The sequence below is a fragment of the Anomaloglossus baeobatrachus genome, chromosome 5 (assembly GCF_048569485.1).
Source record: "Anomaloglossus baeobatrachus isolate aAnoBae1 chromosome 5, aAnoBae1.hap1, whole genome shotgun sequence".
Lineage (NCBI taxonomy): Eukaryota > Metazoa > Chordata > Amphibia > Anura > Aromobatidae > Anomaloglossus > Anomaloglossus baeobatrachus.
Genome location: NC_134357.1, coordinates 55415026 through 55428990, shown reverse-complemented (window position 1 = coordinate 55428990; position 13965 = coordinate 55415026). Strand labels below are relative to the sequence as shown.

Below are 13965 nucleotides of genomic sequence, written 5' to 3'. Positions count from 1 at the left end.
CAGACGCCAGTCTAGGTAGGCTAGTCCTTCAGGCGGCGGTTGCCCACCTGTAAGAGGGGGTCGTTTTCGGCTCTTTTTTATCGAGGTATTCTTTTACCCACCCAGGGACTGCTTTTGGACGTCCCAATTGTCTGGGTCTCCCAATGGAGCGACAAAGAAGAAGGGAATTTTGTTTACTTACTGTAAATTCCTTTTCTTCTAGCTCCTATTGGGAGACCCAGCACCCGCCCCTGTACCCTTCGGGCTGTTTGTTCTTTTGTGTACACATGTTGTTCATGTTCAATTGTTCTTTTGGTTCATGGTTTTCAGTTCTCCGAACATCCTTCGGATTGAATTTACCTTAGACCAATTTATAAGTTTCCTCCTTCCTGCTTTTGCACCAAAACTGAGGAGCCCGTGATGCACGGGAGGGTGTATAGGCAGAGGGGAGGGGTTACACTTTTTAAAGTGTAATACTTTGTGTGGCCTCCGGAGGCAGAAGCTATACACCCTAATTGTCTGGGTCTCCCAATAGGAGCTAGAAGAAAAGGAATTTACGGTAAGTAAACAAAATTCCCTTCTTTATAATTTTTCTGCCATTTTACAGGTTTACAAAAAAAAGGTGGATTCTTTTAAAAACAGCCCTGCCCTAGTCCACAAGTTGTATATGATAGGCAGTCTAACACCATTCACTTCAATTCTTTGCCAGAAGGTAAAGTTACATAATCTGATTTTCTTTAGAGCAAAATTACAAAAATATCCACAAAGAACAAAAATTAAAAAAAAAATATTAGTAGGCTTCTTTCACATAATGAAGGACTCATATTGAAGTTTCGTACTGAATGGATTTTCCTTTGAGATTTTCTCTGCAGTTATAATAATGTATTATATGTTAAAGCAGATTTCGGGTCAAGGTGACACTTTCTCCAAAAACAGTCTCTCCTCTGTGAGTTAAGCAGTCAAGGCTTGAATATGAAACATGTTATCTAAACCGATTAATTGCCGAAATATATTTTGGATGTGCCTTAGCTCACAGAGGGTTTCCAAAACTAGATAAAAAGTTGTCAGCTCTCTGGGTCTTCATTACATTTTCTAGATATGAATATGAATGGACCCATTCACTAACAACCTCAGATTTTAGAAATTGTGACAAAATGAAGCACAACACATAGTATGTTAGTTCCATAATATTTTAGTTTAAAGTGAACCAATCACCAGGGTTTTCCTATATAACCTAAAGCCAGGGCTATACTGGCACTATCATGCTGATTCTATACATACCTGTAGTGATCAGTTCGGATGTTTAGGATTTAAAATCCAAGTAAGTAAAGTTTGTAAAATCATCAGCTTGTTGAGTGACAGCAGCTGCCGATCAGCTAATAGCTGGGAGGGGGGTATTCATAGTTATCCCCTCCCTCTGTTATTTATGCTAATTCTATTATACAATCGATTTACTTTTCAACTAGCAGGACCTGTGGTGAGGTCATACCCATTTGATCAGAAGGGGCGGGGCCTCAGCCAACAAAGCTGATACCAAGAAACAACATTTTTCTATTGGCTGAGGCCCCGCCTCTTCTAGTTACATGGGTATGACATCAGCACAGGTCCTGCTAGTCAAAAAGTAAATTGATTCTATAATAGAATTAGCATAATTAACAGGGGGAGGGAATCACTATGAATACCCCCCAGATATTATCTGATCCGCAGCTGCTCTCACTCAACAAGCAGCTGATTTTACAAACTTTACTTGCTTGGATTTTAAAACCTACACATCCTAGCTTACCACTAAAGGTATGTACAGAATCAGCATGATAGTGCCAGTATAGCACAGGCTTTAGGTTATATACGAAAATCCTGATGATTGGTTCCCTTTAAGAAAATTAAATGGTGACTATTGTTCAAACAAAGTTTGCATAAAGCAATAGTGGAAGAGAAATGTTTATACATGTCAATACTTATTCGGTAGCCGACCCTAAAGGCTGCTTTATACACAACAATATCGCTGGCGATCTCGTTAGCGATGTGACACTCCAGATCGCAGATACGATCTGCCGAGATAGGTCATTTTTGTAGCGTCGGTCACAAAACGACCTATGTGCAATCTTGGCAGATCGTATCTGCGATCTGGAGTGTCACATCGCTAACGAGATCGCCAGCGATATTGTTGTGTATAAAGCAGCCTTTAGTCCAGTCGTTTTGTGCACATGTTCCTTTTTGTTCTATTCCAGATTTAGTGCAGAAATAATCTGCAGCATGTCAATTCTTTCAGTGTTTTTGAAGCATTTTTCCATACCAGAATGGATAGAACACGCATGAAAAAAAATGCATAAAAAATGCACTAAAAAGACAAAAAAATTCACTTTTTTTCTGCCAAGAGGTACAGGTTTGGTGCAGAGACTTCTGTAACCAAATACTCAGTGTGCGCACATAGTCTAAAATATCCCTGATTCTTTTTCAATTTAGGAGTCACTTTTTTTATTCTATTCAAAACAGCTATAATTCGCCTAAAGGCTAGTTTACACACAACAATCTCGCTAGCGATCTCATTAGCGATGTGACACTCCAGATCGCAGATGCGATCTGCCGTGATCGCACATAGGTCGTTTTGTGAACAGCGCTACAAAAACGATCTATGTGTGAGATCGCTAGCGAGATTGTTGTGTGTAAACCAGCCTTAAGGCTATGTGCGCACATTGCTTATTTTGACGCTGCGTTTTTGGGCATTTTTTGCCACTAAAAATGCACAAAAATGCACCTTCGGCAAAATCGCAGCAGTAAAAATGCACTACGCTTTACCGCGTTTTTGGCTGCGTTTTGCTGCATTTTCCCAATACATTGCATGGGTGAAAAAACGCAGGAAAACGCAGAAAAGAATTGACATGGTCATTTTTTTTTTCTGCACAAAAACGCAACCAAACAAAACTGCACTGTGCGGACTACAAAAATGAAATGTCATAGGCTTTGTTGGGGAAGCAAAGTCATGACGTTTTGAGGCCAAAACCGCACAAAAACGCTCCGCAAGAACGCAAAAAAACGCAGCGTGCGCACATAGCCTAAGGGTGGCTTTACATGCTGCAATATCCGGCCCGATATCACTAGCATGAGACCCGCCCCCATCGTTTGTGCGCGACGGGCATATCGCTGTCCGTCGCGCACAAAATCGTCCACCCCTGTCACACGTACTTACATGGCCTTCGACGTCGCTGTGACCGGCGAACCGCCTCCTTTCGAAGGGGGCGGTCCGTTTGGCATCACAGCAACTTCACTAAGCGGCCGCCCAATGATAGCGGAGGGGCGGAGATGAGCGGGACGTAACATCCTGCCCACCTCCTTCCTTCCGCATTGTGGCCGGAGGCAGGTAAGGAGATGATCCTTATCCCTGCGGCGTTACACACAGCGATGTGTGCTGCCGCAGGGACGAGGATCAACTTCGCCTCAGCGACAGCAGCGATAATTGGGAGCGGACCCCCATGTCAACGAGGAGCGATTTTGGACGTTATTGCAACGATCCAAAATCGCTCCTAGGAGTCACATGCTATGACATCGCTACAGCGGCCGGATATGCGTCACAAAATCCGTGACCCCAACGAGATCGCTGTAGCGAAATCATAGCGTGTAAAGCCCGCTTAAGCCTAAAACAATTCTGACAACTTGCTGAAGTATACAGCTGCCTAGTAGGCAAGAAGGGAAAAGAAGAGAAAGTAGAGAGGAGAGGAAGGAGAGGGGCAAAGAAACATGTACTGCTACTTCTTAGTTTATCATACCCCAATGCTAGATGTACAGCTACACTGCTCAATACCTTTGTATTGTGTTGTCTATGCTGCTGCGGCTTCTGCACATGTGCGGCATAATGACAGGAGAGCAGTAATCCCTCATGTTAGCGTGTAATGTGCATGGTGGACGTCATAACAGGTAGTCTCCACCTAGTACCTAAGGACAATTAGCAATAGGAAATGGAAACTCCTCAGAGAATGGTGAAAAAAGCCATATAACCTGAAATATTGTTATTCCCAAAATATACAAACATGAAAAATGAACAGACTACTGGAACACTTTATACTTTATTTATATAAAACAAGAGAAAACTTATAAGACTGATTTAGATACAGCAACATTTGTGAATTTATGCAAAAGGGAGTCCCCATATGGGAACCTGATCTATTTCTGCTAGAATATACTATTAAGCGGGCTTTACACGCTATGATTTCGCTACAGCGATCTTGTTGGGGTCACGGATTTTGTGACGCACATCCGGCCACTGTAGCGATGTCGTAGCGTGTGACTCCTAGGAGCGATTTTGGATCGTTGCAAAAACGTCCAAAATCGCTCCTCGTTGACATGGGGGGTCCGCTGCCAGTTATCGCTGCTGTCGCAGGGGCGAAGTTGTTCCTCGTTCCTGCGGCATTGCACATCACTACATGTGACGTCGCAGGAACGAGGATCATCTCCTTATCTGCCTCCGGCCACAATGCGGAAGGAAGGAGGTGGGCGGGATGTTACGTCCCGCTCATCTCCGCCCCTCCGCTTTCATTGGGCGGCCGCATAGTGACGTCGCTGTGATGCCAAACGGACCGCCCCCTTAGAAAGGAGGCGGTACGCCGGTCACAGCGACGTCGCTATGCAGGTAAGTATGTGTGACGGGGGTGCCGGATTTTGTGTGCGACGGGCAGCGATATGCCTGTTTCGCACAAACGATGAGGGTGGGTCACATGCTAGCGATATCGGGCCGGATATCGCAGCATGTAAAGCCACCCTTAGTTCATGATTGCTGGAGGTTCAGTCTCACAATGATCCCAGCAAAAATATTTGTAAAAGCCCCTTCTGCACTTCCATGCCCAGAGGTGATTGCCTCATAATGATGGATGTCATCACATCTTCTGGTGGAAAAAATATTTTAATTAATAGCTGATAGCTAATTAATTAATGCAAAAATATATTTATTTTCTTATTTCATATAGGGAATCTGGTAGAAGTGAAATCCACCATAAGGCTCCAGATACCATCACTGACTGGAACGCAGGAGCCATTTGTATGGGACCCAATGGATTTGGCCTTTCTCCGTCATCATCACTACGAGTTTTCCAACCATTCTTTGTGGATCTTACCCTTCCATATTCGGTTGTTAGAGGAGAGTCATTTACCCTCAAGGCTTCAGTCTTTAACTACCTGAAACAATGTATAAAGGTAATTAATGCTGGGCGAGTCCACCTACCTACTTCTAGATTTTCTTGTAGATATAGCTGTAGTTAATTCTAATCATATATTGTGTTTTTCCAATTTTTTTTTAAACCTTTATTTTCCAGGTGCACACGACCCTCCAGACCACTGATGAGTTAGAAGAGACACCTTGTGCTGACTGTGAACATAGCAGTTGTATCTGTGCAGATGAGAGCAAAACCTTCTACTGGAACCTGAAAGCCTCTAAACTGGGTATGGTGGGACCTTGGAATCTAGGCTTATCATGCTGCTTCATGACTGTATAACATCACCGGTCTTATTGTCACAATACCCCCAAACCAGTGGTGTAGATACGGGTTCAGCTCTTGAGGGGCAAAACATCTGAGTGTACTCCTTACCAGGTAACCCAATTGCAACTATGGTGGCACACCCTAATTGTAGGTATAGGAGAACCTCAGCTGATGACTGCGGTGATACTGAAAATAACTCTCTATACAAAGACCAACACTGATGTTACCGCTGTATGGTGACCATATAGTGGTAGATACCAGTCCAGCAGAACATAATACGAGATTACAGTACAGTTATAGATGGTGACTTACAGCTGACGTTGTTTCTGATGCTTTTCATGACTTCCATCTTGCTTAAACCGACATAATGATTTCTCCAGCCAGGGCTTGTCTGCAGACATTACAACACAGACTCATCTGACCTTTCACATTTCCAGCCCCGACCCCATCTATTTCCGACCTGCACAAACTCCTCATCCTCCCGATACCCCAAAACTGAGCCGCTGCCGCTGTAGCCGCTGCTGCCCTTATTACTGCAGCTGCTGTGTGGTACAAAAACACTGCTCTTCACATTGCTCCACATAATAATGCCACCACTGTGCCCCTTACATGGTAATAATGGCTCCTTTGTGCCCTCTAGATGGTAAAATAATCCCCTAAAAAATAATAATGCCCTGTGCAAGTGCCTTGGAAAAATGTCTACATTTTCCCCCAGGAAGTAATAATACCCACATACACATTATGATGAGCCCACAGCTCCCCTGTACACAGTATAATGGACCCACAGCTCCCCTATTCACTATGTGATAGTCCAACAGCTCCCCTATACACAGTATGATGGGCCCACAGCTCCCGCATACACAGTATGAAGGTCCTATAGCTCTCCTATTCACAGTTTGATGGGCCCACAGCTCCCCTATACTCTGTATGATGAGCCCACTGCTCCCCTATACACAGTATGATGGGCCTGTAGCTCCCTATACACTGTTTGATGGGCCCCACAGCTCCCCTATACACAGTATGATGGGCCCACAACTTCCCTGTACTCTGTATGATGGGCCCACAGCTTCCCTATCCTATACACAGTATGATGGGCCCACAACTCCCCTGTACTCTGTATGATGGGCCCACAGCTCCCCTATATTCAGTATAATGGGCCCACAGCTCCCCTGTACTTTGTAGGATGGGCCCACAGCTCCCCTATACACATTATGATGGGCCTGTAGCCAGGGCTGTATTTTGCCTTCGTGCTGCCCTAGGCACTTTAAGTGGTCGCGCCCCTTAGTGACAACGTAAAACTGAGTTTTCGCACACGACATCTGTTTAAGGCAGATCTACTCTGTAGCACACTTTAAAAAGTATCAATAAGAAATGAACCCCCCCCCAATGGGAATCACCACAGGCACATCAAAACATAGCATGAGTATAAAATATTCCCACCACACCGTCCCCACTTATATACTGTGACTGTGACACTGCCCCTAATAAACACCACACTGCCCTCCCTTATAAACTACTGTATATCCACCACACCTTCCTCGATTATGAAATATGATCTGTACATTGTGAGGAGGGAGCAGCATGATGTGAGGACAATGTCCCATGCATGCTGCCCCCTCCTCACAATATCCCATGCATGCTGCCCCCTCCTCACAATGTCCCATGCATGCTGCCCCCTCCTCACAATGTCCCATGCATGCTGCCCCCTCCTCACAATGTCCCATGCATGCTGCCCCCTCCTCACAATGTCCCATGCATGCTGCTCCCTCGTCACAATGTCCCATGCATGCTGCTCCCTCCTCACAATGTCCCATGCTTGCTGCCCCCTCCTCACAATGTCCCATGCATGCTGCCCCCTCCTCACAATGTCCCATGAATGCTGCCCCCTCCTCACAATGTCCCTTGCATGCTGCCCCCTCCTCACAATGTCCCATGCATGCTGCCCCCTCCTCACAATGTCCCATGCATGCTGCTCCCTCCTCACAATGTCCCTTGCATGTTGCCCCCTCCTCACAATGTCCCTTGCATGCTGCCCCCTCCTCACAATGTCTTATGCATGCTGCCCCCTCCTCACAATGTCCCATGCATGCTGCCCCCTCCTCACAATGTCCCATGCATGCTGCCCCCTCCTCACAATGTCCCATGCATGCTGCTCTCTCCTCACAATGTCCCATGCATGCTGCCCCCTCTTCACAATGTCCCATGCATGCTGCTCCCTCCTCACAATGTCCCATGCATGCTGCCCCTCCTCACAATGTCCCATGCATGCTGCTCCCTCCTCACAATGTCCCATGAATGCTGCTCCCTCCTCACAATGTCTCATGCATGCTGCCCCCTCCTCACAATGTCTCATGTATACTGCTCCCGCCTCACAATGTCCCATGCATGCTGCTCCCTCGTCACAATGTCCCATGCATGCTGCTCCCTCCTCACAATGTCCCATGCTTGCTGCCCCCTCCTCACAATGTCCCATGCATGCTGCCCCCTCCTCACAATGTCCCATGAATGCTGCCCCCTCCTCACAATGTCCCTTGCATGCTGCCCCCTCCTCACAATGTCCCATGCATGCTGCCCCCTCCTCACAATGTCCCATGCATGCTGCTCCCTCCTCACAATGTCCCTTGCATGCTGCCCCCTCCTCACAATGTCCCTTGCATGCTGCCCCCTCCTCACAATGTCTTATGCATGCTGCCCCCTCCTCACAATGTCCCATGCATGCTGCCCCCTCCTCACAATGTCCCATGCATGCTGCCCCCTCCTCACAATGTCCCATGCATGCTGCTCTCTCCTCACAATGTCCCATGCATGCTGCCCCCTCTTCACAATGTCCCATGCATGCTGCTCCCTCCTCACAATGTCCCATGCATGCTGCCCCTCCTCACAATGTCCCATGCATGCTGCTCCCTCCTCACAATGTCCCATGAATGCTGCTCCCTCCTCACAATGTCTCATGCATGCTGCCCCCTCCTCACAATGTCTCATGTATACTGCTCCCGCCTCACAATGTCCCATGCATGCTGCTCCCTCCTCACAATGTCCCATGCATGCTGCTCCCTCCTCACAATGTCCCATGAATGCTGCTCCCTCCTCACAATGTCCCATGAATGCTGCTCCCTCCTCACAATGTCTCATGCATGCTGCCCCCTCCTCACAATGTCCCATGCATGCTGCTCCCGCCTCACAATGTCCCATGCATGCTGCTCCCTCCTCACAATGTCCCATGAATGCTGCTCCCTCCTCACAATGTCTCATGCATGCTGCCCCCTCCTCACAATGTCTCATGTATACTGCTCCCGCCTCACAATGTCCCATGCATGCTGCTCCCTCCTCACAATGTCCCATGCATGCTGCTCCCTCCTCACAATGTCCCATGAATGCTGCTCCCTCCGCACAATGTCTCATGCTTGATGCTCCCTCCTCACAATGTCCCATGCATGCTGCTCCTTCCTCACAATGTCCCATGCATGCTGCTCCCTCCTCACAATGTCTCATGCATGCTGCCCCCTCCTCAGTGTCCCATGCATGCTGCCCCCTTCTCACAATGTCTCATGCATGCTGCCCCCTCCTCAGTGTCCCATGCATGCTTCCCCCTTCTCACAATGTCCCATGCATGCTGTCCCTCTCCATGAGCTCCTAATGCTGCCTTCCTCTTTTACATAATGAGACCTTCATGTTGCCCCACTCATGCTAAGACCACCACACTAACGCTTATGCTGAGACCCCCCCCACACACACACTACCCCACTCTTGATATTGACTCCCCTACATTGCTCCACTCCATACTGATCCCACACATGCTGCCCCTTCTTCACAATGAGCTCCCAATGCTGCCCCCTCTTATTCTGAGTCCTTACACTCCCCCCACCCAATCGATTTTGTCATTGCACTATCCCTCATCCCTTGTCCTCTGTCTCTAGCATTAGCCCCTCTCTCCCACTCCCCCAGCATCAGCCTCTCTCCCCCAGCATCAGCCTCTATCTTCCCTCAGCATCAGCCTCTCTTCCCCAGTCTCAGCCTTTGCCTCCCCCCAGCCTCAGCCTGCCCCAGTCTCCGCCTCATCCTCCCTCCAGCCTCCCTCCAGTCTCAGCCTCAGCCTCCCTCCAGTCTCAGCCTCAGCCTCCCTCCAGCCTCCCCCCAGTCTCTGCCTCTGCCTCCCTCCAGCCTCCCCCCAGTCTCTGCCTCCCTCCAGCCTCCCCCCAGTCTCAGCCTCAGCCTCCCTTCAGTCTCAGCCTCAGTCTCCCTCCAGCCTCCCCCCAGTCTCAGCCTCAGTCTCCCTCCAGCCTCCTCCCCCCCAGTCTCAGCCTCCCTCCAGTCTCAGCCTCTGCCTCCCTCCAGCCTCCCCCCAGTCTCTGCCTCTGCCTCCCTCCAGCCTCCCCCAGTCTCAGCCTCTGCCTCCCTCCAGCCTCCCCACAGTCTCAGCCTCTGCCTCCCTCCAGTCTCAGCCTCTGCCTCCCTCCAACCTCCCCCCAGTCTCAGCCTCTGCCTCTCTCCAGTCTCAGCCTCTGCCTCCCTCCAGCCTCCCCCCAGTCTCAGCCTCTGCCTCTCTCCAGTCTCAGCCTCTGCCTCCCTCCAGTCTCAGCCTCAGCCTCCCTCCATCCTCCCCCCAGTCTCTGCCTCCCTCCAGCCTCCCCCCAGTCTCTGCCTCCCTCCAGCCTCCCCCCAGTCTCAGCCTCAGCCTCCCTCCAGTCTCAGCCTCCCTCCAGCCTCCCCCCAGTCTCAGCCTCAGTCTCCCTCCAGCCTCCCCCCAGTCTCAGCCTCCCTCCAGTCTCAGCCTCTGCCTCCCTCCAGCCTCCCCCCAGTCTCTGCCTCTGCCTCCCTCCAGCCTGCCCCCAGTCTCTGACTCTGCCTCCCTCCAGCCTCCCCCCAGTCTCTGCCTCTGCCTCCCTCCAGCCTCCCCCCAGTCTCAGCCTCTGCCTCTCTCCAGCCTCCCCCAGTCTCAGCCTCTGCCTCCCTCCAGCCTCCCCCCAGTCTCTGCCTCTGCCTCCCTCCAGCCCCCCCCCAGTCTCTGCCTCTGCCTCCCTCCAGCCTCCCCCAGTCTCAGCCTCTGCCTCCCTCCAGCCTCCCCACAGTCTCAGCCTCTGCCTCCCTCCAGTCTCAGCCTCTGCCTCCCTCCAGCCTCCCCCCAGTCTCAGCCTCTGCCTCTCTCCAGTCTCAGCCTCTGCCTCCCTCCAGCCTCCCCTCAGTCTCAGCCACTGCCTCCCTCCAGTCTCAGCCTCTGCCTCCCTCCAGCCTCCCCCCAGTCTCAGCCTCTGCCTCCCTCCAGCCTCCCCCTAGTCTCAGCCTCTGCCTCCCTCCAGCCTCCCCCCAGTCTCAGCCTCTGCCTCCCTCCAGTATCTGCCTTTGCCGCCTCCCCCCCCCCCGCATGCGCAGATCTCTGGTCTGCATTAGAGACACTCCCACGCTCCTTATGAATCCACTTACCTGCTCCAGTGCCCGCCGCCATCTTCCTGGCTCACGTGAGTATCCTCTTCTGACACCGGCTTCCATCACGGCGTCCTCCGCGGCGTCCTGCTGTGAGCTCTGCATGTGACGTCCACACAGCAGTGGACGCAGCACAGAGGAAGGAGCTGATTGGCGCGCGCCTGTGACCCCGGAAGTGCAGGCGCCGGCAGTTCCGGGGTCAATCAGCTCCCTGTGCTCGGCGGCCACAAAAAAAAAAAAAAATGTAAAAAAAAAAAAAAAAAAATTTTTTTTTTTTTTTTTTTTTTGCTGCCAGAAGGTGCCGCCCCTCACAATCTGCCGCCCTAGGCACCGGACCACGGGTGCCTAATGGTAAATACGGCCCTGCCTGTAGCTCCACAGCTCCCTTATACACTGTATTATGGTCCCACAACTCCCCTACACAGTTTGATGAGCCCCACAGCTCCCCTACACACCGCAGGATGGGCCTACAGCTCCCCTATACACTGTATAATGAGTCCACAGCTCCCCAATACACAGAGCGATGGGACTACATATGCAAACTCTGTGGTTATTTAATTTATTACCTAAATCTCTTACTAGGAGAAGTAAATATTACCGTGAAGACAGAAGCCATGAACACAAAAGAGTTTTGTGGGAATGAGATCCCTGTTGTGCCCAAGCAAGGCAGAACTGACACCATTGTAAAGAAAGTACTTGTACAGGTGAGTATGTGTTAATTAGTTTTAAAAAATAGACTGTTGTGCATCAAACCTAGGCTTTCCTTCTTCAGGACAAAGATTTAGGCCACCAGATTCTTATCCAATGACATTAGCCAAAGCTGAGTGCTGATGCACCTGCCTTCCCTCTCTATCTCCCTGCCTAGAATATTATCAAACAGATAAAGCATCAGTATGTTTAGGTATTTATAGTTAAATTTTAATAAAAAAAAATTAAGACTTAAAGGGAACCTGTCATTTGATTCATACTCCCCAAACCACGGGCAGAACGAATCACAGCATGGGTCCGACGTTTCGGAAAAAATATAGTTTGAAGATCCAGCCTGAGACCATAGGCAGAGAGAAGGTTAGCTTGGTGCCTCTCCAGGTGATGTAGGCAAATGAGAGAGACCTGTCAGTCACCTGGAGTGGCGGTTGGAAAGGCCTGCCTGAGGCGGAGCTGGACTAGTCTAGTTGATATCTGTAGTCACGGGTCAGGTCTTCAAATTATGATTTATCTGTAGGATTTCAGAGACATAGATATCTGGCTGCAATTGAGGGCAGATTCATGCTGTCCTTGGATTATACAGCATGAATCGAGTCACAAGTTCTCTTAAAGGGAACCAACCACCAGGATTTTACCATATAAAGTAAAGGCAGTGCCACACTGGCGCTAGCATGGTGATTAAAATCATACCTTCATTTCAGATTGGATCTTTGATTGCAAACAAAAAAATGTTAATAAAGGTCTAGTAGCTGGTGCATTCTGTGATTGATGTGTGCAGCTGGGCAGCCCTTTGTGGGTCAGGTCCTCTGTGTAAATCCCTCCTCTGGCATCCTCCGGGCTTGCCTCTTTTCTCCTTTTAAATTTCGCACTGCACCACCATTGTCGCTATTGGCGGCGTGTACGCATTACTAGAGCAATGATGTCTTCATTAAAATGGCGTCAGAGTCAGTGCATGTGCGTAGTGCGATCTCCGCCATTTTATTAAAGACACAGTGAAAAAGACTATGAGCAGCATCGGCGCATGCGCAGATGAAAAAAAAAAATTAAATCTGCGAATGCAATGTACAACTTTCAATATATTTTTGGATGGAAAGAACTATACTGTATGTTTTAAGGTTATGTTCACATGGAGTTTTTTTGTCTAGATTTTCTAGTATGCCCAAAAATAACAAAAGTATTTTGGCTTTTGAAACTGGTTTTCCTCTCATCACATAAGGTTTCTACTGATTTAACTGGGAAAACAAGTCAGTAGTGCACATGGAGCTACTTTTTTCCCCAGATGTTTTTTTTGACAATTTTCAAATAAAAGATAAGAAGCTTTTTCAATGAGTGTTTTAAGAGTTTTTGATGCAGATTTTGGGCACAATTTGCTCCAAAATCCTTATTGGAAAAACTAAGTGCAAAGAGCTGATATATTTGTTACAGATGTCTAATGAGATTTCTATACTAAATTTCATGATAATTTATAGTGATAATTATGTGGATGGCATTTCCAAAATCCAACATATGTTTAACGGAAAAAATTGGCTGCAAATTTCATTGGATAATGTGGATCCTGCAGCTGCCCACAGTGGAAAACTGTTGCTGAATGTCATTGTAACTATAAAATGTGCTGAGAAAAAAAGTATATACTGTGTATGTATATATACAGTATATATGTGTATATATATATATAACTTGAGAATGGCGGCAGCTATAGGCACAGAAGTGGTGTATAAGTATAGTAAAGTAGCCATGCGCTACGCAATGAAACCACCTATAACGCCACCTGGTGGAAAACAACGGAGTTAGCATTTTTTATTTCGAAAACGGAACGAGAAAGAGAAAAAAAGTGAATTAAAAAATTGTAGGGCATCATCAATTCAATACGAACCGACACCTTGCATACAGAAATGCTATGATATGAAACCCATGACCCCCCCAAAACATTGAATGCTGGTCACGCATATGGCGCTCATTTAACTTTGACGCTCAAAGTGGCCCCCGTCAGCTGCAATGCACATCTGGACTCTGCACAGCATACTGTATCTTGCTGCACGTTGTGCAATATGGTAGGTAACACGTTTGCACAAGCATCTGTGATACGTCGATGTAGATCCTGCAATGTTGGAGGAGGGGTCGCATACACCTGCTGTTTGATGTGACTTCACAGAAAGAAGTCCAATGGGGTCAGGTCAGGTGAGCGTGGAGGCCACCCCACGCAGCCACCATACCCAATGACTTGTAGCAAGGTCTCCATGAGGTATCGTTTCACGTCCGTAGCCTTGTGAGTTTTACACGTTCTAATCATAACATTTCTGTATGAAAGGTGTTGATTCGTATTGAATTGATTATGCCCTACAACTTTGTAATTCACTTTTTTTCTCTCTCGTTCCATTTTCAAGATAAAAAT

The 13965-nt window shown here is 48.3% G+C and overlaps 1 protein-coding gene across 1 annotated transcript in view; it reads left to right on the top strand.

Moving 5' to 3' along the window:
- LOC142312618 (alpha-2-macroglobulin-like) overlaps positions 1-13965 on the top strand; it is a 105249-nt gene that overhangs the window by 50004 nt on the left and 41280 nt on the right. Inside the window, exons 19-21 of the mRNA XM_075351612.1 lie at positions 4938-5163; positions 5283-5409; positions 11451-11572. Of these exons, the coding sequence (XP_075207727.1) occupies positions 4938-5163; positions 5283-5409; positions 11451-11572 (475 nt within the window). The remainder of the gene's footprint in view (positions 1-4937; positions 5164-5282; positions 5410-11450; positions 11573-13965) is intronic.